This window comes from Sphaerodactylus townsendi, linkage group LG03 (assembly GCF_021028975.2).
Source record: "Sphaerodactylus townsendi isolate TG3544 linkage group LG03, MPM_Stown_v2.3, whole genome shotgun sequence".
In the NCBI taxonomy this organism is placed as follows: domain Eukaryota; kingdom Metazoa; phylum Chordata; class Lepidosauria; order Squamata; family Sphaerodactylidae; genus Sphaerodactylus; species Sphaerodactylus townsendi.
This window is the reverse complement of record NC_059427.1, coordinates 158,474,799-158,499,029: the sequence shown is the minus strand read 5'-3', so window position 1 is coordinate 158,499,029 and position 24,231 is coordinate 158,474,799. Positions and strand designations below refer to the sequence as shown.

The window sequence follows — 24,231 nt, the reverse complement described above, 5'->3', positions numbered from 1 at the left end:
CTTTCATTTCCATACTGCTGACTGGCTGACCTTAGGCCACTTACAGTCTCTCAGCCTAGATTACCTCATATCGTAGCTGTGAGGTAAAATGGACCAATGGGAGATCGATGTACACTGTCCTAAGCGCCTCAGAGGAAGGGTGGGATGAAGTGTGCAAAATAAATCCACTGCCAAAGGGCTAGCCAGCCTTACCTTGTATAAAAGATTGGTGACAGCGAAGGGGATTGGAGGAAAGTTCTAGAAAGCTGAAGGGAAGCTGGGAAAAAAGTTAGACTTCTTCCTAAGGCCAAAGTCCAGGTTCCATTACCTTGCCCATCATCCTGTACAGAGCAGCCATAATATGCAACGATGCCATTGTCTGCTCAACGCTCCGCACAGCTGGGGCCCGGCCTTTGCTGAGGAGTTGCTTCCACAAAACGTAGGCATCATCCAAGCACTTTGATTTCACTAAAAAGGAGACATGGTATTGTCTGGAGGGACTGCAAGTCCGGTGATTTCCCCTGAGGGCTGTGTCCCCACACCCAATTCTTTAGGCAACAGCCAGAACCTGAGCCATCACATCTGGGATCCATTTTGCCATTGGAGGCAGCTAAAACAGCAAAGCCTACTGAGAAATGGGTGGAAATTTAATAAAGCTATCCCTTCCACATTGCAACTTTCCCTATGGGATTCTGATATATTATGGGTCAGTGTTAGAAATTAAATGGGAGTGTTGGGGAGTTCTGCGGAAGCCACAGACGACACACGAAGGCCAGCAGACGAAAGCATCAAAGTTGCCTTCAAGAATAAACAAGGAAGAAAAAACAGAGGCACATTACATCAGCATGTATACAAAAGTTCTGAAGATTTCTGCTTGTTTGGGGTGGACAAGCATAGCTACAGAAAAATCTGTGTTTTATTTGTCCTGTGATTCCCATGACCACGCAAGATGAGACAATATTCCTTAGGGGGTCACCTATGCTGACGGAGTGAAACACAGATTAATGAATAGAATTCTTCTTGAAGCAGAGGGCTGGACTAAGATGACCCTTCCTGGTTTCCAGTCTCCATTTACAATACATTACAAGTTTTAAACCTGACTCCCCCAGCTTGGCAACAAGCTCCTCACCAGAATCCGCAGACAGGTTAAATGTGATGCCAAGATACAGGAACTTATCATCCTGGGACCTATCCTCATAGCCGAGATCATTCGTTTCCACGCTTTCCAGAAGCTGGGAACCCTTTTGTCCTTGGGCGTGGCTGTTTTTGGTTCTCTGTTCTTCCTTATTGCTCTGCAGTTAAGAAAAGGAGAACTTTTGTAATGCCTGAAAAGCACAATCAGCATGGTTAACTTAATCTGATTTAGGTGCCTGGGCAGCTCAGGTTAGCCCAGTCTTATCAGATCTCAGCAGAGGGGTAGCTACCATGGGGACATCCGGGGACAAGTGCCCCGGGCGCCCCCTTGTGGTGGGCGCAAAAATTGCAGGTTCGTTTGTGGCTTTTTCTGTTTTTCAGGGTTTTTTCCATTTTTGGCCTGCAGGGGGCGCAGATTTTAGGCTAGCGGCACCAACATTTCAGGCTATTGTCAGGTGACTCTCCTGATGATACCAACCAGGTTTGGTGCAGTTTGGTTCAGGGGGTCCAAAGTTATGGACCCCCAAAGGGGGTGACCCTATCCTCCATTGTTTCCAATGGGAGCTAATGGGATGGGGCTATCATTTTGAGGGTCCATAACTTTGGACCCTCTAAATCAAACTTCACTAAACCTAGGTGGTATCATAAGGATAGTCTCCTGCTGATACCACCCAGGTTTGGTGAAGGTTGGTTCAGGGGGTCCAAAGTTATGGACCCCCAAAATGGGTGACCCCATCCTCCATTGTTTCCAATGGGAGCTAATAGTAAATGGGGCTACCCTTTTGAGGGTTCATAACTTTGGACCCCCTGAACCAACCTTCACCAAACCTGGGTGGTATCTTCAGGAGACTCTCCTACTGATACCACTCAGGTTTGGTGAAGGTTGGTTCAGGGGTCCAAAGATATGGACCCCCAAAAGGGGTGCCCCATCTCCCATTGTTTCCAGTGGGAGCTAATGGTAGACAGGGCTACCCTTTTGAGGGTCCATAACTTTGGGCCCCCTGAACCAAGCTTCACTAAACCTGGGTGGTTTCATCAGGAGAGTCTCCTGAAGATAACCTAAATTTTTGGTACTGTTAGCTTAAACATTGCTCCCCTGACAGGCACCCTCAAATTTTTCCCAGGTTCTCTCTTTAAATCCACCCCCTTTGGAGTGGATTTAAAGGGAGAATCTGGGCTCCCTAGATTTAAAAAAAAACATTGAAAGTATTGTTGAAGGCTTTCAAAACCAGATTCAACTGGTAGTTGTGAGTTTTACAGGCTGTGTGGCCGTGGTCTGGTAGATCTTGTTCCTAACGTTTTGCCTGCATCTGTGACTGGCATCTTCAGAGGTGTACCACAGAGAGAAGTCTGTTATAAGAGAAGGCTGGACACAGTGTATAATAGACTTCTCTCTGTGATACACCTCTGAAAATACCAGCCTCAGATGCAGGTGAAACATTAGGAACAAGATATACCAGACCACGGCCACGCAACCCAGAAAACACACAATAACCAACATTGAAAATGATGCTGTTTGGGGTGGGGAATCTACCCTGAAACAGCATCACCTTCAATGTTGTTTAAACTAGGGAGCCCAGAGTATCCCCTTAAGGTGGATTTAAAAGGAGAATCTGGGCTCTGTAGTTTAAACAATATTAAAAGTGATGCTGTTTCAAGGTGGATTCCCCGCCTTCAAAAATAGCATCACTTTCAATGTTGTTTAAACTAGGGAGCCCTGGGTATGTTCAGATTTGTGTGTTGGGGCATGTTCTATAATGCGATGGTGACTTTGAGATGACCTGGTGCAAAAAATGTTGTGGTGGGGGAGGGACGCTGCCCGGGGGGGGGGGGGGGGCGCAAAACTCAGATTTTGCCCCGGGCTCCATTTACCATAGCTACACCCCTGGATCTCAGAAACTCGGTACGGTAAGCAGAGGTGTAGCTAGGGAAAATGGAGCCCAGTGCAAAATCTGATTCCCCCCCAGTTTGTTTGTGTTTTTGTATTTTTTTAGTGTTCTTTCTGTTTTTGGAATGCAGGGGGCGCAGTTTTTAGGCTAGCAGGAGACTCTCCGGATGATATCATCCAGGTTTGGTGAAGTTTGATTCAGAGGGTCCAAAGTTATGGACTCTCAAAAGTGTATCCTCCATCTCCTATTAGCTCCCATTGGAAACAATGGGGGATGGGGGCATCCCCTTTGGGAGTCCATAACTTTGGGCCCCCTGAACCAAACCTCACCTAACTTGGGTGGTATCATCAGGAGAGTCTCCTGAAAAATCCCTGAAGTTTTGGTGCTGCTAGCCTAAAAACTGTGCCCCCACCCCCCCCGGGCCAAAAACTGAAAAAACACTAAAAATACAAAAACCACCTGAAATTTTTGTGCCCCCCCCAGGTGCAACGCGCACCCCCCAGCCCCCTTGTATCTCCGCCTCTGACAGTAAGCCCTGGTCAGTAATGGAATGGGAGACCACCAATGAATACCATGGTTGTGATGTGGAGGTAGACAAAAGCAAACCATCCCTGAATGCTTTGTGCCTTGAAAACCCCACGTGGTTATCACAAGTCAGCTGTGACTTGATGGCACAAAGGGAATCTATGCTTTCACAATAGAGAGGAGATTCCAAACCTGGGTATCCCAGGTTTTAACCCAACACTCTAACCTCTACATCATACTGGCTGTGAGCATTCTATCTGCCTCTGCCTAGTACTCTGAGTTCTTTGTGGCACACTCCTTGGGTAAGAACGCCTCAGTATGCTCACTGACCTGAACAACCGTGTTACATGTAACTGGTGCTAACTGGGGCTGTGTAAAGATGGTGAAATGGAACTAGTTTACAAAGAAGCTCCGTGTATTTACATATAGCCCACCTACATCAATAGTGCTGGGTTTACTGCACGGAAAAGCAGCTACCACACTGATTAAAAGGTTAATGTTTATTAGGAACTCCATTTAGGATAGAAACGAGGGAAATACAGCACGCTGCTATCTTGCTAGCAAGGAAGAGTCTCCGCAACTAACTATCGAGAAGAAGCAGGATATTGGACCTGAGAGTATCTGTCTAAGGACAAAGAGATGACACAAATGGATGGAGGGGTCACTAACCTTTCAGCCCTCTCTAGTTGATCTTGGTGAAGTTTGATCAAGCCCCCCAGAGGCGAAGGGAAGCAAAAGGGCACCCGGGCACTGCCCCCATGCCCTTAGTTAAGCCAGCTGCTCAGCAGCCTGCAAAGAGTAGCTGGCTGAAAAAGCAGCCTGGCTGGTCGAGGCTGCCTGGCAGTGGCTTCTGCCGGGCCTGGCGGGGAGGGAAGGGAAGGGAAGGGGGATGGGTGTGGGGGGCGATTTTCAGCCCCCATGTGACCCTAATGGCACTTGTCTGATGTGCGGCGCCCCCCTCCCCTGTGGTAGCTACGCGACTGTCACCCCCTGCTGGGTCTTCTTCCCAGTTCCTTTGCACACTTTGCTACATCCAACAATAGCACTTAGAATAAAGCAACATTAAAATCAGGACTAAGCACTCTAACTCAGCATAACAGCTGTATGTGTGTTAACAGCTCCCTATAGGAATACACTGACCTTATTCCTTGGGCTAGCAATGATCAAATCAGAACCATAAAAACTACAGGTCCTTTCAATATGGAATATGACTGTTACTGTACTCTTCCTTGACCCTATGCCTACCAGAAGTTTTTCTCAACAGTTAGTGTGCATAGATATTCTCAGTTTTTGTGTGGTTTTTACCTGCATTATGTCAGGATACTGGGCGAGTGCGAAATAATACACAAAGTTGAATCAACACAAGCATGCAGTTTCTTTGGAATCTCAGCTTTGAAAGAAAATACCAACGGGAAAAGGTTTCTAGACCTCTTGACAACAAAAATACACCTGGAAGTATATGGTCAAGTATGGTGTGATCTTAGAAGCTAAAGGGGTTATTTCAGCAAGACTGCCAGCAGTCACAGTGTTCTTAACCATCAATTGTGAGTGGTTTGGCACAAAACTTTGTGAGTAGTTCGGGACAAAACTGAAATGGTGCCCAGGGACAACTCCCTCTGCAGGCAGGGGGCGGGGCACCGAGCCGCGCCCCCAGCCTGCAGGGAGGTGGGGCTCAGATCTTGTGAGGGCCACACCCCCGCGCTTGGGGGGTAGAACTTAGGGGCACAGAGCCACACCCCCGGCCTCCAAGCAGGCCTCCCTGCAGGCTGTCTCCTGCCATCCCTAGGCCCTGGGGACAGCAGGAGACGGCCTGCAGGGAGGTGGGGGATTTGGTAGCGTGTGGCTGGAGCGCATGCTTTTTGTCATGTGGGGGGCGCTGGGCACCCCCCACGTGACCAAAAGGCATGTGCCCGGGGAAATGGGTGACCCCATGTCCCTAGGGCAGTAGGCCTACAGTATAAATGAGCCAGCTAAATTCTGTCCGGTCTTCTTTCCTGCCACATACCTCGTGCATTTTGTTCTCAATTGTGCAGATGTAGAGCCAGAGCAGGGCTTGGGCCTTGTCATCCTGGAGCTGTTCCTCGTTCTGTGGAGTTTTAGGGACCAAGTCCAGCAGCCGCAAGGCTTCATGGATGGAATCCAGGGCCGAACTAGGGAAGAACGGACTCAGTGTTAACCAAGGTCTGGCAAACATAGCCAATAAAGTCCTTGGGCACAAGTTACCTTGCTCATTCTGCAAATGGAAAAAAGCTAAATGAACAGGGACAGGCCATAACCAGTTTCCAGTACAACTAACAGTTATTGCCCTGATAATTAGACTTTTATCCTTGTCCAAGAATTATACCAGCCAGGATGAATGCACAGCCTACCAGCTGTTTTCTGACTTCTCTGCAAACACAATTCTGAAGGCATGCAAGACCTTAATATGGATGCAATCTTTTGAGTTGCACAGGGCTCACTTTGAAGGTGAATGTTCAGGAACAAAAAAGGACTGTGTATATGTCAGTCAGTGTAAAGGTATGCCTGTAGTAAAAGAAATTAATAGCATGTCAATCTCCTTTCCTACTCAAAAGCTTTTCTCTTGCTATTATAGGACTTCAAAGAAACTGCAGATTTGGATTAAGTTTAGGTTCTCTTTCTTGAATATCCAGGCCAAAGAAGTATTTCAAAACACAGCTCAAAAGTTTGTCCTTCACATTGCAAATACTGGTCAAAAAGGGTTGTGCATAGCATGCAAATCCACACATCCGCACTGCTTGGACTAGAATTAATCATATTCTTCAATTTCACGTCCAGACTAACATTTCTGTGGTTGCAAGGATCTCTCCCCATGGGGTGTGATTTTCCTGCCTCCTGCCACCTGGGAGCAGCCTCAAATATCCAACCTGAACAGATTTTTGGAGGGCATTTTGGACTGCTGCAGAAGGAGACAGGGAAGTCACATTCCTTGGGCAGAGATGCTTATACCTGCAGAAAAGCTCATTTGGATCCAAAGCCAGTACACCTGGCACCAAGTAGAACATCTGGGTGGTTCCTTGAAAACTATTAACCTGCCCTGAAATGGCAAATTTCCAGGCTCCACTGATATTGGGATTGGGGGGCTGCAACACAAGTTTGGCCTGCAGCAGAAATGTCTGGTGTTCAGATAGCAGGGGTGAAGGTGACGCATATCAACACTCTCGTTTGGGAAAAAGCAACCATTCAACTGATGCTTGCTTACCCTTTATTTAAAAACTCTGGCTTCTGCCTTGTTACCCAGTCTTGCTAAAAGTGCCAAGATTCTATATCAATTCAAGTATGATTTCAGAACAAACACAAGCAAGTTACGAAAGGACTGTGCTCAGTGGTAAAGTCCACAGGAGGATGGTTTTAAGCACACAATTTGAATTTTTGGGCTACAGAAATATTCATGTGTTCTGTTTCCTGCTCTTAGACAATATATTTGCACAAAGTGCCATCAAGTCACAGACAACTTATGATGACCCTGTAGGGTTTTCAAGGCTAAGAGACATTCAGGGGTGATTTCCCATTGGTGGTCTCTGCATGCACTGAGAGCGTTCTGAATTAACTGTGACTGGCCCAAGGTCACACTTCAGGATTCTTGTGGAGGGGGTGGGGAATTGAACCTGGCTCTCCACACTAAACCACTATGGCTGCATTTAGTCAATATATCCCTGCAGATACTATTGTTACAGCATGGTAACAGGTTCAAAATATTTAAGCCAAAAAGCTTAAGCCGACAAAGGAATAAAATCAGATAAATATTTTATTCACACCAACAGACGGGCAAGACAGCATCAGGGGAGCCACCTTAAAATGGCTGCTGTCTCTTACTTTTATAGGTTACATCAGAATGGCAGTAAAAAGAATACACCCCAAAGTTCATCATTATCAATCAATCATTTTGAAAGGGTGGGGATGGGGCAACATCTTATTGGAAGATGTCAGTACTCTGCCTTTGACATCTTATGAACTTAGGCCCAACTTCCCCTTATCAGTTATTGTTTTCTACCGTCCTACTTTTCTAGACAAAGAGCTTAAACATTTAGCCATGTTCTTGCTTTGTATCAGAAAAGAACAGACTCAAGGTGCCGGGCCGGGGCAAGAAGACCCCGAAAACAGCTTAGTTCATAATCTCATACATTCCCATGTAGAACTGAGAACAAAGGGTATTTCATCCAGGCTTTTTGCTGATCTGGCTAGTAACAAAAGCCAGAAAGCAAAAGGCCTACTTTGGTTCATCTTTAATTGATCATAATTAAAGCATAAAATCATAAAGGCAATGCAATTAGAGAAAATATCAGTATGGAAACTTAAAAGATTTTTCAATACTTGTTCTGCGCCTACACTATCACCACAACTGACTTTTCAGTGTCATTAAAATTCATCATACCTTTTTTCTAGTTGCAAGATACTAATGATCTCCCCTCTATTACCTGTTTCTGACCAGTCACTTGCATTACGCTGTTACGGGCCTTAATAGAGCAGCATGATAGGCAGCACTTACATTTTAAGCAACTGTGCAGATCCGAGGAATTATCCTCCCATCTCTGACTACATGCCTACAATTCCGCATTCTCCAGTCTTGTCAGAAGGAAAGGAGAATTTGGGGCCCCACAGCAACAGTCATTATGAACACAAGCAATATCTCAGGCCTTCAACTTTTTAAACTTCACCCTACTGAGCATTACACATAGATGATGTGAACTCAAGCATAGGTGAAAACAGCAGCCCCTACGGGCCCAGGCCACTCACCATTCTGTCTGCTCTGTGTAGTCGTGGTAACACAGCACCTGAGCTAGTTCTATCAGGATCACTGCCCGCTCATGGACAAAGCTGCTGCCCTCTGCGCATATGTCCAGTAAGTCACAGATCACATTGAAGCGCTCTTGGCTGATGTCAGTTCGCACACTCTTGTAGGCCTTCAGTTCTTCCAACAACACTTTCAGCAGGACCTCAGGGGTTAAGTTGCATCCTTCCAGGCCCTCCTTCAGAGTCCTATAAACACACACAATCTCGTCAGGAACACAGGTAAGAACAGAACCATAATGGAGGAACCATCCAAACACTGTAAGCTGAATTATTTGAAGAACTTTAATAGGCCTTGCTAAATCAGATAGGCCTTGAATAGGCCTTGCTGAATTCATCTGGAAAAGCATTCGGTTTCCAGAAGCGCCAGAGGCCTCAATTCAAGCTATGGGAGAATTGGCAGCCATCTTGCTCTTGAGTCTCCAGTGTTCAGAGACCCCAACTGCCTCAATCTATTGTAATTCTAGTTAAATTTCAGTCAGTTGCTCCCTCATGGATTAGCCTACAACAGTTTTTTTTAAGCTAATGGTCATTACCTCATCCCATGATAGTCAATTACTTAAGGTAACTGTATTGTTTGAAAAGTATTTTATCCATCTTACAGATCTTGGGAGAATGGAAGAAAAAGAAGAAGAGTTTGGATTTATATCCCACTTTTCTCTCCTGTAAGGAGACTCAAGGTGGCTTACGAGCTCCTTTCCCTTCCTCTCCCCACAACAGACACCTTGTGAGGTAGGTGGGGCTGAGAGAGTTCCGAAGAACTGTGACTAGCCCAAGGTCACCCAGCAGGAATGTAGGAGTGCGGAAACACATTTAGTTCACCAGATAAGCCTCTGCCACAGGTGGAGGAGTGGGGAATTAAACCCGGTTCTCCAGATTAGAATCCACCTGCTCTTAACCACTACATCATGCAGGCTGAGTCAACCTTGAGTCAGTTACCTAAAACTGACTTTTATCAAGATCAAACTCAGGTTGTGAGCAGAACTTTGACTGCAGTACTGCAGCTTACCACTCTGCACCATGGGGTTCCTTCTGCCCGACAGGATGCCTGTTCATCTTCACGGCCACTTAGACACCCTCTTGGGCAAAAGCCCCATGTAGCCCCACCCACTATGGCACCCACAGGCACCATTCTGAGGCCTCCAGCTCTACACAGAGGCCTTCACTAGCAAGAAAAGATGCACTGATTTCTTATGTTTCCTTTCCACTATCATCTCAATGGCAGAGAAGTGTCAAAGTTCCTTTAGGACTGCCCTTCCTGTATCCCATTTTGTAGGCTAAAAAGAATTTAAGAGTAGCAAACTTCCTCACAGGCACAGCAGGACAAATTAGTTACTCCTCGATGGCCAGATTTGAACAATAACTGGCAAACAGCAACCCCCATTTTAAGAATCGCACCCTCCCCTCCCCAAATAGCTCAACTTCATCGTACTTTAATCTTAAATCATCAGCCCCGCTTTTGCTGGCATCCATCTTGACTTTGAGCCAGAAGGAGACCGGTTCCGCCATCTGTTCAATGATCTTGTTGTGCTGTGTGACCAGCCACATTACCACAGCCTGGAGAGCATCCTCCAACAAGCCCAGCTTCCTGTAGTTTTCCACAAGCAGCCTGAAGCAATTGTGAAGCTGCGATGAACACAAAAGAGGATTTAAGTGACACCCATTAGAAATTCATCCAATCACTCTATGCAACTGTCCAGAAATCTTATTTGTCAATTGTTGGAATGTTTTGAGCACCACCTGCTGATACATCTTATTATTTATAGTGATATTTATTGTATTTTCTGCGTATGTTTTGGTACTGGAAGCTGCCTTGGACCTGCCAGGGAAGGGTGGCATACAAGTATGATAAAACAAATCCAGAAAATAAAGTCCTTCCATTACCCGTGCTTCTACTAATCCATAGACCCCGGTTTAACCTGTCAAAGTGAAGGCCCGTTTAATCCAATAGTGCAGGGTAGAGTTCTCTCCTAGCTCATCCAACCTTGGTATCCCCACTACAACCTGAGCCAGCATGGTGTAGTGCTTAAGAGCAGGTACACTCTAATCTGGAGAACCAGGTTTGATTCCCTGCTTTGCCGCTTGAGCTGTGGAGGCTTATCTGGTGAACCAGATTAGCTTGTGCACTCCAACACATTCCAGCTGGGTGACTTTGGGCTAGTCACAGTTCTTTGGAGCTCTCACAGCCTGACCCACCTCACAGGGTGTTTGTTGTTGGGGGGAGGGTGCAAAAGGAGATTGTAAGCCCCGTTGAGTCTCCTTACAGGAGAAAAAGGGGGGGGGGTATAAATCCAAACTCTTCTCCTCTTCTTTAATGGTTACTGTTACCACTGCATTTGCATTCTATTTTTCCTCCAAGGGATTATGGGTTGTAAACATGAGATCTGTGATGAATGAAGACTCTGGCAGCAAACGGTTGTTAGGCACCCTAATGCCACAGGGACAAAAGGTGTGCAAAGGGTTGCTGGGTGCTACTGGCAGAACTGTTCAGATCCCAGAAGAGACAAGAGCAGGAAGGGATATTGTGGCAGCAGCCTCAAAAAAGAGCTTGGCACATGGGGAAAGGTAAGGCTGAGATTGAGCAGGCAAATGCAAGTCAACAGTTCATACACAGATCTCAAGTAGGCAGCCAACACCTTAACTGCAGCCTCCCATTTTACTCTAACAGAATGTAGTTGTAGTCGTTACATAATTCATATGGAGAGATTTTTCGTTTCCATTTTAAAGTGTTAAGGCATTGGTTAATTTGTAGACTTGCCCTAAGATCACATGACCTTATTTTTGGAACAAGACTCAGACGTGCTATGTGGAATGTTCTTGCTGCTCTTCAGATGAAAGTCACTTTAAGCGCTTCCTTATTTGAGTTCTTTATGTGGACCCAAAACAGGCCTTAGCCTAGCCTGCATACGCTTACTTGGAAAAAGGTACCATTGAGCTCAGAGGGCTTTACTTTTGAGTAAGCCAGTACTGTTGCATTTTTATCCTGTTAATTGATTTTTGTAATCCACCCTAAGTCCATTAAGGAGGAAAGCAGCCTAGAAATCAATTTATATTTGAAAATTTAGAAAACAAACAGTTGTCAGAGACTGCAAAATACATCCCTTTTGTGAGATCAGACCCCAGGTAGTCCTAGTCTTAATCCAGTACACTATACCAAACTGGGTACAGAACTTTCCACAACAAACTGCCCTGCTGACCTGTGAACACTACTCCATTCTGCCCTCCAAGACACTTAGTGCTCATACTGAAACTCTGTCCAGGAATGAACCGCTCTTCCAAGTCTATTTATTTATTTTATTTATTTATTTGTTCCACTTTTATACCGCCCTCCCCCGAAGGGCTCAGGGCAGTTTACAACATAATACATACAAGTGGATAATAAGATAAAATACTAAAATTTATACAAGTTAAAATGCAGCACTCCAAGCTTATAAATGTTTAAAACTCGGAAGAGTTTTCCCGCTTCTCTCTGGTATTTCAACTGCCACCAGCTGGTCAGTTACAGTATTGCTTGCTAAGAGGGCCAGCCCTCGTTGGACTGCATACACAATGCCATTTAAAGGCTGTACTTCGTGCCCACATCTCCCACTAACCAATAGTTACCTATAAGGTTACTGCATATGCATTCCCTGAGAAACAGCAGTCCTAGCTAATCACCTACATTCTCCTGGTGCATGTTTTACATAATATGTTTAAATGGTGGAGATATATGTGGTACATAGAACAACCAGCATTTAAAATAGAAAAGGATTGAGAAACAAAAGTTCATGTAACATACTCTGCAGAGCAGCAGATCAAGCAAGGAGTGCAAGGAAAAAGATGCAAACGTCCAGTCCCTCAGCCCTATAACATATCCTACCTGGTCTTATTCTAAAGCAGGCATTTTCAATTTCAAACTAGCAGTGTGCTAAAACTTTGGATTACTTTGGGGTCTTTCTCCTCGCTGCCTGCCCTTTGTTAGCTCTAAGGGAAAATGGCGACCGTCAAGACTGTGACTAGATGAGGAATCTTCTTCCAGACGAAATCAGCCAAAATGTTTTCTGTTCCCTTTGTGCCTGAGGAATTTCTCCGCTGTCTCCACCCCGCTCCCCCACATGGGTCAAATCTTCCCTTCCTGAGTTCTCCAGGAATGTACAATTAAGCCTGCAATATCCCAAGTCTCTGGTCACCTTCTAAACATCAGATTCCAGTTAAGGTGTGTGCTGGCTATTTCATAGTCTTCTGCTGAACAGTCATTTGCATTTATAAAGCTCTAACACAGTGGTTCTCAACCTGGGGGTCGGGACCCCTTTGGGGGTTGAACAACCCTTTCACAGGGGCCGCCTAAGACTCTCTGCATCAGTGTTCTCCATCTGTAAAATGGATAAATGTTGGGGTTGGCGGTCACCACAACATGAAGAACTGTATTAAAGGGTTGCGGCATTAGGAAGGTTGAGAACCACTGCTTTAACAAATGCATACTCGACATAGTTGACAGGATGATAATACTTGGGAGCAATCCTGCCTGTCTTCTACCAACAAGGCCCAAACTGCGAATATTTCCCCCGCACAAATCCCTCACAAAATGCTATGTTGCCCAGAACTTATATGCCACAGAAAAGAGCCAGCTGACAAAGCTCTACAAAATATCACCGGTACCTCTGTCACGCCAGTTTGTGAAGCGACAAGGACAGCTTTATTTACCTTTTCTGTAGGGAATTCTGGATTTTTGAACAGCTCCTCTTTGATCAGCCTCTTGCAGAAGAGCTCTACTACTGAGTTAGATTCAACATACATCTTCTGACAGTAGAAGCTGTAGCCCAGCCTGGACACGCAGTATGCTGCCAAGAAAGGAAGTGGGGAAAAGTCAGTCTTAGGTCAAGCACCATGAAGTAGCAGGCCTCCTTTAGAATGAAAGTCACTAGATCAGGGGTCTGCAACCTGCGGCTCTCCAGAAGTTCATGAACTACAATTCCCATCAGAGAGTCAGCACAAGTTCATACCCATCAGCCTGGCCATGTGGCATGCTACTGAGAGACACCCTTGTAAAGTTGGCTTTGGCAACTCACTTGAGAGAGGGGACAGGCTGACTTTTACCCAGAGTGGTGGCCCTGGCTGTAAATGAGGCAAAATGGGGGCTAGTCTTGATCCACTACGTGTCAGAGAGCATGATAGCTCCCAGAAATGGGAAGGAAGAAAGCACATGTGTATACACTTCATATGCACATAGATGGCATTCTCCGGGCCAGGGGTTGTTCCAGAGATCTGCTAATAACAAGTGTATTTGTCTCTTATTATGATGGAGAACAACCTCCAGCTGATGAGCATACACAGAACCAGATCACCAGAGGAAGAATGTCTTTGATGCCAACCTGAGACATCCAGGTATTCTGCCTGCTCACTCTGTGGAAGACCTGCTAGCATATCCAGCATCCAGGAAGCAACTTTCTGAAGGGTTGCCACCAGCTGTAGCATCTCTTCACTGGACTCTGGCGCCTGTGAAAAAGGCAAGCTTTAGGAAGAGGAAACAAAAAATACACCTCCAGCAACATTTCCCCACAATGAGTGTGCTGCAGATGGCAAACTACTTTCCAGTGCTTTTCCAGACATGGACTCTTTAACAGCTCTTCCGTAAGAAACCTTTTGACTAAGAGTACCAGGGATTGAACCTTGGACTTTCTGCACAAAAAAAACACAAGCCTGAACCAAAGGGCCTCTACAGAATCTAGACCAGGGGTCTGAAACCTGTAGCTCTCCAGATGTTCATGGACTACAATTCCCATCAGCCCCTGCCAGTATGGCCAATCTGGAGAACCACAGGTTGCAGACCCCTGGTCTAGATCCTACACCAGGAGTCCCCAACGTGGTGCCTGTGAATGTCACGGGGCCCAGCAACACCTTTACTGTGGCCCACCATGTGTTTTCAGGAAATGGGTGGGGCCAGTAAGGCTTTTACCCTGCGAGGTCCTGGCCAACTGCTGGAGATTTGACTGGCTGTGCAGATTTTCTTAAATGTTGATTTGGCAGCAGCTGCTCCCACAGCACAAAAATCTGCACTGTGTTACTGAAGTCAAGCTGTGGCCACCATTTCGTGGCTGGCTCCACCATTTTGTGGCTGGCAGCAGCTGCTTTGCGGCCACCATTTTGCTGCTGCACCCACCATGCCACGACAGAATTCCAAAGGTGCCCACAGGCTCAAAAAGGTTGGGGATCACTGCCCTAGACCAGGGGTCTGCAACCTGCGGCTCTCCAGATGCCCATGGACTACAAAATCCATCAGCACCTGCCAGCATGGCCAATTGGGATTTGTAGTCATGAACATCTGGAGAGCCACAGATTGCAGACCCCTGCCCTAGACCCATTAAGGATATTTATCCTGCCCCCCCTGGGGCCAAAGATGAAAACCTCAATCTTATTTCTACACAGGCTGGAGGATTCTCTGTTCTGTTCGAAATTCCACAAGTGCTGCCGCAACACAACCTTTTCGGTTTCTCGTACCTGCACAGTCTGAAGAGAGTCATATACCAGGGTGGTGTACAGCTGGGCAAAGTAGTACAGCAACTTCTTCAGAGCTTGCTGCTGTTTCCCACTGTCTGGCGGAGCCTGTGAAGGGAAGGAAGGTTGGCATGGGAAGATGCTCGAATGGTCCCAATGAATAGTTAATGAGGGCCAGGTAACTCGCTAACAAGCCAGTCTTACGCAGAGTTGCTCCAGTCTACATCTGGTACCAACAACTAGAATAACTATGTATACAATTGCATTCGGGCGGTCCGATCCAGGGGGAAGGGCAAATCCCCCTCTGGAGCCGGCGCACCCCTGTGCGAGTGTGTGTACCCACCCTGCCGGAGCAATTGCTGCCCTATGAACTAGATTAGCCCCGCCCCCACAGCCATATAACAGCGAAACCAAATTTGAAACGATACAACAGCAAGCAAACATGATGTAGTTAGTGTCACACCAAATTCAAAACAGCACTTTGCCATGGAGGCTCAAGGTGTAACCTAGACCTGGTCACTCTCTTGTGCAGGTGAACAGTTCTTTTTTTTTTTAGGATAAAATGGAGAAGGGGAGAAAAATGTTGTAAACTGCTTTGCACACACACACACCCCGAGGGAAAAAAAACCCCAGGGGTATAAATGCTTAGTGAGTCAGCATGGTGTAGTGGTTGTTGGACTAGGACAGGGGTAGGGAACCTTTAACACTCAAAGAGCCATTTGGACCCGTTTTCCACGGGAAAAGAAACACTTGCCGCAAATAATTTTTGACATTTAAAATAAAGATAACACTGTACATATTGGGGTTTTTTACCTTTTACTCCGCTCATTCTGAGAAGCGCATGGATGCGTCCACCCTGCTGCCTGCAAGGCGGGCAAGGATGGGGCCAGCAGCTCGGCCTCGCCGGCTGCCAAGAAAGCACCCGCCCCGCTCCAATGGGGCGGGCGAGAAGGGAAGCCCGCACTGCGGCCCAGTCGACCATGGGCAGTTGGTGCGCATGCCCTGCTTCCTGCAGGGTGGGCAAGGATGGGGCCAGCAGCTCGGCTCATGGAGCCGCAGTGCAAGGGCAGAAGAGCTGCATGCGGCTCTCGAGCAGCAGGTTCCCTACCCCTGGACTAGGATCTGGGAAACCCAGGCTCAAATCCCCACTCTGCCATGGAAACTTGCCAGCTAATCTTGGGCCAGTTGCACACTTTCATCCGCGATCCTGGCAAATGTTTGGAATGGGAGATCTCCAAGGAATACCAGGGGGGTGATGCGGAGGAAGGTAATGCCAAACTGCCTCTGAATTTTAGTTGTCTTGAAAACCCTATGGGATTTATTGGCAATCAATACCCCAAACAAATAATAAATGCACATTTATGCTTTGTATGCATGTATTTATATGAATTGGTTTGCTTTCTTAAATATGTTTGGAAGGACTGTTACTAAATGTTGTGGTTAGTGTCATACTGTGATGTAGGAGAACCAAACCCCTCCCCTTCCCTTGCATGCCACCCCTTTCTCCCTCCCTTCCCTCACTCCCCTTCCCTTGCATGCCACCCCTTACTCATTCCCTTCCATGCCACCACTCCCTCCGCTAGGGTAGGTGGGCCATGTCCAATCAGTTTTTTAGCTCAACCCCAGCTGATGGTCTTGTAACAAAGCACTCTGTAGAATGGATAATCTCATGACCGTGCCCCCTTCCAGAGAGCCAACGTGGGGTAGTGGTTGAGAGCAGGTGGATTCCAATCTGGAGAACCGGATTGGATTCCCCACTCTTCCACCTGAGTGGCAGAGGCTTCTGATGAACCAGATGTATTTCTGCACTCATACATTCTTGCTGGGTGACCTTGGGCTAGTCACAGTTCTTTGGAACTCTCTCAGCCCCACCCTACCTCACAAGGTGTCTACTGTGGGGAGAGGAAGGGAAAGGAGCTTGCAAGCCCCCCGTGAGTCTCCTTACAGGAGAGAAAGGTGGGGTATAAATCCAAACTTTTCTTATTATTATTCCAACTACATTCTACAGCATCAGTAGCTGCTCAGATTGCTACAGGTTTACTGCCTCTTCTCTAGTGGAAAGAGCCCGCATGCTGTTTTTTGCCTTGGGGTGGGATGTACAGGCAGCACCACCGTGCAACACAAAGCAGCAACATATGGCTGGCCCTTGAATGAAGGGATACTGTGGAGGAACAGTGAAAAGTGAAAGCAGCAGGGGGGACTTGGGGAAGATAGCTGCCAGCTTTGAAGATATTTAAGGCATGCAAAAGACATGGGGAGGGAGCCCCTGAACACAAGCAGAAGGGGAAGAGTCAAAGGCCTTTGCTCTTTGGCTCTGAGCCCAAGGGTCCAAGGCTAGAGCCAGCAGGGAGAACTCCTAGCAAACAGAGAATTTGGAATCCTTCCCCACTGGGAAGAGAGGCAGGATGTAAACGAATTAATGAGGAAAAAAATGAACTTCACTTACAACATTTAGCAGCTTGCCGAGCAGCTCAAAGTATCTTTCCATAAAGGCAGAGATGCCCAGAACATCATGCAGACTGAAGAAACTCCGTTTAGACTCCTTTGTGTATCCGTACAGAGGCATTATAAACAACTGGCAACTTTCAATCGTTGCTTTAAGTAGACGTTCGTCAGAATCCAGCAAGGCACGTAGGACCTGAGCAGTTTGGGCAAAGAGAGGCCCTACCGAGCCGTCATGAAGTACCAACATTTGGTTTAACTTGACACCAGCAGAAAGAATATCCAAGCCTGCGCCGAAGAAGTGTCTTTTCTTCTTAGGGCTTCTCAAACAGCCCTGGGACTGCTGGAGAACTTCCTTGCTTTCTGCAAAGCAGCCGCTCTTGCAGAGGTAACGGGCCCTCATCACAGTGACTTCAAAGATGCAGAGCGTGTCCAGAAAGGGCAAAGTTTCGCTCGTGCCCGTCCTTTCTAGGAGTCCTGTGACAAGATGGCTGAACAGTTGCTCGCTGAGGAAACAAGCCTCTTCTCTGGGCAGCGGGCTCCGCTGGGCCTCAAATATAGAAGCGGCAGCAGCAGCATGTTGGGCCACCGGGGATGTAAAGAAAGGGGGTTCTCTGAGCAAGAGGACGGGGGAGTCGTGCTCCAAGAGAACCAAGAAGCGCACTGCTTGCAGCTGTGATGAGAGGACTGCCCTCAGCTGGGCAGGAGTCCTGCCTGTTTTAGCAACAACGTCAGCGCTCTTCCACAGGACACTAAAGGCACTCTTGGCAATGGCCGTGAAGTCGTCAGCGGGCACCTCTGGTGGCTGATGCTTCAACAGTTCAGCATAGAGGAGGTTTGCAAACCCCAGCTTGGTCTCTGATGGGCCCCGAGAAGCAGCGCCTCTCAGCAAGTGGTACAGCAACCTCTCCAGATAGAGCGGAACATACTGCGGCCGAGCTTCCACGTAGCCGTGATAGGCCCTCTCAGCCAAAGCCCGGAGGCATTGCAAATGATCTGGGCAGGCCAAGTCTTCGGCAAACCGGTGGATGCAGGCCCGCAGGATCCCATCACATGCGGTCGCCCACTTGGAAGCTTGGCTTGCAGCATCTGCATTTTTGATTGCCAAGTTGAGGCATTCCTGAAATTTAAGAGAGGGTCTTTTAGGAACTTGGAGATAACACATTGCAGTAGATTAAGCTCTGCAAAGTGCCTCCCTTTTGCAGCTGGATGGAAGAACTCCCATCAAAATGTATAAACAACATGCCAGATCCACAGCACTGTCCCCACTTTAGTTCTCTGGAATTTAACCAGTGTTACGAGACCTACTGGAATATTCCTAGCCCCTGTTTTTCAACAGCAGTCAACCAAACACTTCTAGGGAACCTGCGAGCAAGGCTTCTCCCCATGCTGGCTATGCTGCCTCTGAACATAAAGTTTTTGTTTGGCTCCTATGACTAAGAGCCATTGATTGACCTGTCTTCCTGAATTTAACTGATCCCTTTTAGTCACCCAAGTTAACCACATGATGTGTGAAGAAGAGTTGGTTTGTATACCCCACTTTTCTCTACCTTTAATGTGTCTCAAAGAAGAAGAGTTTGGATTTATATCCCACCTTTCTCTCCTGTAAGGAGACTCAAAGGGGCTTAAAATCTCCTTTCCCTTCCCCTCACCCCACAACAAGCACCCTGTAAGGTGGGTGGGGCTGAGAGAGCTCCGAAGAACTGTGACTAGCCCAGGGGTAGGGAACCTGCGGCTCTCCAGATGTTCAGGAACTACAATTCCCATCAGCCTCTAGAGGCTGATGGGAATTGTAGTTCCTGAACATCTGGAGAGCCGCAGGTTCCCTACCCCTGGACTAGCCCAAGGTCACCCACCAGGAATGTAGGAGTGCGGAAACACAACTGATTCACCAGATAAGCCTCTGCCATTCACGTGGAGGAGGGGGGAATCCAACCCGGTTCTCCAGATTAGAATCCAACTACTCTCAACCACTACACCACGCTGGCTCTCCGGACGCCAGTACAAGGACCATCGCTTTGTTAAAGGAGTCGGGAAGGAAAAGACCTGACTCACCAGCAACTGTCCCTTTGGCTTATTACCTTTTCTTCACTCATAGAAAGGAGCCTGCTTATCAGTATTGTTAAAAATGTTGTGGGGGGGTAGGTTCTCCCTGTCCCCCTCTGCTTCCCCATTCACCCCTCCCCTTCTCCATTTCCATAGCCCTTCTGAACACATAACTCTTGCAAACTAAATTGCTGCTGGAATCCAAATTATACATGGTTAGGCCTCAAACTACTCTTCAGGCTTCAAATATTGCTCAGTAAGGGTCTGAACACCCAACCCACAGTAAGGGAACAGGGGCCCAGAGAAATGCACGCCTTTAAGGGCACCCCAGAGGGAATTGCAAAGAATAGGGCACATCCTCTAAATCCTTCAGATGCTGATACAGAACTGGGAATAAGCTGCTTGCCACAGACCAGAACCAAAAGCAGTTGAGCTCCTGAGCTTTGTGAGAAACCAACAGCAAGTTCAAAAACCGCAAAGGATACAGTTCTCTGGCAGTTGTGGGTTTTCTGGGCTGTGTGGCTGTGGGTTTGGTAGTTCTTGCTCCTTTTTCACCCGCATCTGTGCCACGAAGAGAAACACATGTTGCCGTGACATACCTCTGAAGATGCCAGCCAAAGGCAAGGGCAAAACATTATTAGCAAAAATCATCAGACCACGGCCACGCAGCCTAAAAAACCCACAACAGCCAGTTGATTCTGGCTGTGGAGGCCTTTGAAAATACATTGATACCCTTATCCTTAAAGACAGCCGACCAAGGAGTATTACCTCCAACTCTGACAACAAATCCCGAGTGTCTTGAGGAGTGCTGGTCCATGCCACAAAGTCAGTGCCTTTGAGGAACTTCATTCTGCATCCTACAGAAAGGAAATATATATATATCTATATCACAACAAGATTCCACACCTATAACTTGTGAGGGTGGCCAGGAATTCTCCCAGAGTGTCACTGGATCCTTTAAACTGGAGATGCGGCTGTCATGTGACCATCTATGTACAAAGAAGAGGCTCTACCATGCAGCCACAGCCTCTCAAGTCACATGGGAATGGAAGGTCTGAATTAATATCCACCCCATGTTGGAAGAAGAAGAAGAGTTTGGATGTGTAACCCCCCTTTTCTCTCCTGTAAGGAGATTCAAAGGGGCTTACAAACTCCTTTCCCCACAACAGACACCTTGTGAGGTAGGACTGACACAATAAAGAAACAAATTTGGTTCACCAGATAAGACTCCATGTGGAGGAGTGGGAATCAAAACCAGTTCTCCAGATTAGAGTCCACCTGCTGTTAATCACTAGACCAGGCTGGCTCTTTACCAGCCTTTAAAATGAGAAACACCTGGTAAGGGCAACTCCACTTACCTGTCATGACCTATGGCCTTAGCATTCCCTTTAATTAAGATCATTCTGCCCACTCTTCCAGACCTCACACCCCTGTTGAGTTTAAATTGACCCTACAAAATTTGATAGCAGCTGCATCCCCCATGAGAAAGCCATGATGGGGTAGCATTCAAGGTATTGTACTAGGATCTGGGGAACCCAGGCCCGAATTCTCACTCATGCAATAGAAGAGAAGAAGAGTTTGGCTTTATATCCCACCCTCCTCTCCTGTAAGGAGACTCAAGGTGGCCTACAAGCTCCTTTCCCTTCCTTTTCCCTCAAAACACACCTTGTGAGGTAGGTGGTGCTGAGAGATCCAAAGAACTGTGACTAGCCCAAGGTCACCTAGCAGGAATGTAGAAGTGCGGAAACGCATCTGGTTCACCAGATAAGCCTCTGCCACTCAGGTGGAGGAGTGGGGAATCAAACCCAGTTCTCCATATTAGAATCCACCTGCTCTTAACCACTACACCATGCTAGCTCTCAATAGAACAGTGGTTCTCAACCTGTGGGTCGGGACCCCTTTGGGGGTCGAACGACCCTTTCACAGGGGTCGCCTAAGACTCTCTGCATCAGTGTTCTCCATCTGTAAGATGGATAAATGTTAGGGTTGGGGGTCACCACAACATGAGGAACTGTATTAAAGGGTCGCAGCATTAGGAAGGTTGAGAACCACTGCAATAGAAGCTTGCTGGGGGACCTTGGGCTAGTCCCACACTCTCAGCCTTGACCTTGGAAAGTATTTGGATGGGAGACCTCCAAGGAATACCAGGTGCATGATGTGGAGGCAGGCAACAGCAGACCTCTTCTAAACTCACATGACTTGACAGAAAAAGAATGACCAAAACTTAATTTACTCATCATAAACATCTCGTTCACTCCTTACTTGCCATTAAGCAGTAAACAGGTTTAAAGCTACAGAAAACGAACTATGAGCCTGTAGGTCAGTGGTGGCGAACCTATGGCACGGGTGCCAGAGATGGCACTCAGAACCCTCTCTGTGGGCACGCATGCACAGAGTTCATCATGTGGGGGGAATTGCCCCCCCCCCCACACATCTAGGCTGGCTTGGGCCGCTGGACTTGATGTGCGTGCACCTCAGTGAGCAGGGAGGACTCGGCCAGCAGGCCTGGTGCCTGTGTTCCAGGTGGCTGATGCCGGGGGGGGCGGGGGGCAGAGGCAGCAGAGATGCTAGAGAGGCGCAAAGCGGCACATGTGGCACTTACTGGAGGCTACAGCAGGCTGACCCCTGTTTGAGGGGGTTATTCAGGTTAAATTGCTGCATTGGCACTTTGCGATAAATAAGTGGGTTTTGGGTTGCAATTTGGGCACTCGGCCTCGAAAAGGTTTGCCATCAGGTTATTTGAATCTCCGCTCACGTGTTTCTTTTCTTTCCCTGTTCTGGGAATTCCAATCTTCTTCATAACCTGTCAGGAGGTTTGTTATTATGGGGATTTTGCTATTGCTGCTTTCTGTATGCTGGGGTGTGTGTGGGTGTGTGTGTGGTGGAATGGGTTAATTGCATTTCTAACTTAAACCCTCTGTAAGAATTTTGGAATATAATTTGTGATAGTTTTTTTTAACTCAACAAAGTATTTTCCTAATTATACAAACACACACATGCACACACCCCTAAACTCCATTTAACTTTAAGAGCCCTTGGTAGGTCCCCAAGCTTTCAGCAGTGGCGTAGGAGGTTAAGAGCTCGTTTATCTAATCTGGAGGAACCAGGTTTGATTCCCGGCTCTGCCGCCTGAGCTGTGGAGGCTTATCTGGGGAATTCAGATTAGCCTGTGCACTCCCACACACGCCAGCTGGGTGACCTTGGGCTAGTCACAGCTTCTCGGAGCTCTCTCAGCCCCACCTACCTCACAGGGTGTTTGTTGTGAGGGGGGAAGGGCAAGGAGATTGTAAGCCCCTTTGAGTCTCCTGCAGGAGAGAAGGGGGGATATAAATCCAAACTCTTCTTCTTCTTCTTCATAGCCGGTAGGTACCTTTGGAGTTTTGAGGGGGTGGGGAGCATCACCCCAATATGGCTAAGGAAAGGCCAGTTATTTGCCTGTCTTCTTCAAAAAACCCTACATTTTAATTAGGGCACCCAGTAATGCCACCATGAGTTGGAAGCGACTTGACTACCCTTAACACATGCACACTCAACCAACAAGTCTTGCTCAATGGCCCCTCCTATTTTCTAAAATGTTTAGCAGGGACCACATTGAGGAACCCTAAAATACAGCATCCCGCTCCGATTCCATCACTTTTAAATTGGATTTACTGAATTTAACTAGTTTAACCACTACAGGCCCCTACACACAGCCCACAACCAGGGAACTAAAAGTCTGCAAACAAGACCAGGCAAACTATATAACAGGAAAGGGGGAGACTTCGGTCGTACAGACTCAAGAAAAAAAATGGCAAGGTAGAGGAACCATGGTAGCTAACCCTGTTTGAAAAAGGTGCAGGGTTGGGGATGGCAGATACTCCTAGAAGAAATTATCACCAACCGCACCAAAAAGTTATTATTTGGATCCCTCCCACCTCTTGGGATACGACCTTCCTCCTCCTCCTCTCCAAAAAGCCCCACTACCTACCAGTTACTCATCACCTGCCCCGCTGCAGACAAAAGCGAACACTGCAGGAAGGAGAAAGAAGAACCGGCCCCGCGCCACGTTCAAATCCACATCGCGACCAATCGCGGGCGCCATGCTATAACTCCGCCCCTTTCCCATCTGCTGCCTTCTGGGAACTGTAGTTCTTTGTTCACTCTGAGGCTCGGCAGGCGTGGAAACGATTTGGTTCCTTGCGAATCCTGAGCACGCTTACTTAAGGAGTAAGATCGTCAGGCAGGGCCAGCTTAACAGCATTATAGGCCCCAGGCAAAGCAGTGCGCCGGGGCCCCTTCCTAGGCAACCACTCACAGGAATAAAAATGCAAATGGTCGATAAAAATTATGTAAAATAAATACTATACTAAACTATAAATATTAGCTATTGGAAAAATGCATCTTTAGCATTTGTTTGACAAAAGATAATGAAAAAGAAGAAAAAGAGTTTGGATTTATATCCCCACTTTCTCTCCTGCAGGAGACTCAAAGGGGCTTACAATCTCCTTGCCCTTCCCCCCTCACAACAAACACCCTGTGAGGTAGGTGAGGCTGAGAGAGCTCAGAAGAACTGTGACTAGCCCAAGGTCACCCAGCTGGCTGTCTGTGGGAGTGCACCGGCTAATCTGAATTCCCCAGATAAGCCTCCACAGCTCAGGCAGCAGAGCTGGGAATCAAACCTGGTTCCTCCAGATTAGATACACAAGCTCTTAACCTCCTACGCCACTGCTGAACCATATTAATGTTAATTTTTTAATAAGAAGACATCGGCATATATGCCAACTGGCCAGCATGCCCATGTATTATAATGTCCCTGGTCTCATGGAAGGTAACGAGGCTTACTTCGGAGGAAATCTACCTAGGTGCATATATGCCAATGTCCCCTTGTTATCTTAAAAATATATGAGAGAGTTCTGAGATAGTTGCTGATTAACGCATAAATAAATAAACACTA

The 24,231-nt window shown here is 47.2% G+C and overlaps 1 protein-coding gene across 2 annotated transcripts in view; it reads right to left on the bottom strand.

Moving 5' to 3' along the window:
• The window catches only part of ESPL1 (extra spindle pole bodies like 1, separase), a 49,736-nt gene extending 26,339 nt beyond the window's left edge, over window positions 1-23,397 (bottom strand). For both annotated transcript variants that reach the window (XR_007243783.1, XM_048487891.1), the window contains exons 1-11: window positions 23,266-23,397; window positions 20,067-20,155; window positions 17,257-18,372; window positions 14,814-14,918; window positions 13,688-13,811; window positions 13,020-13,156; window positions 9,769-9,962; window positions 8,283-8,525; window positions 5,533-5,677; window positions 1,109-1,271; window positions 308-447 (exon numbers count right to left, since the gene is read on the bottom strand). Coding sequence is in view for 1 of the 2 variants with exons in the window: in XM_048487891.1 (XP_048343848.1) it covers window positions 308-447; window positions 1,109-1,271; window positions 5,533-5,677; window positions 8,283-8,525; window positions 9,769-9,962; window positions 13,020-13,156; window positions 13,688-13,811; window positions 14,814-14,918; window positions 17,257-18,372; window positions 20,067-20,147 (2,448 nt within the window). In the remaining variant the exon portion in view is untranslated. The remainder of the gene's footprint in view (window positions 1-307; window positions 448-1,108; window positions 1,272-5,532; window positions 5,678-8,282; window positions 8,526-9,768; window positions 9,963-13,019; window positions 13,157-13,687; window positions 13,812-14,813; window positions 14,919-17,256; window positions 18,373-20,066; window positions 20,156-23,265) is intronic.
• Window positions 23,398-24,231: the final 834 nt, after the last annotated feature.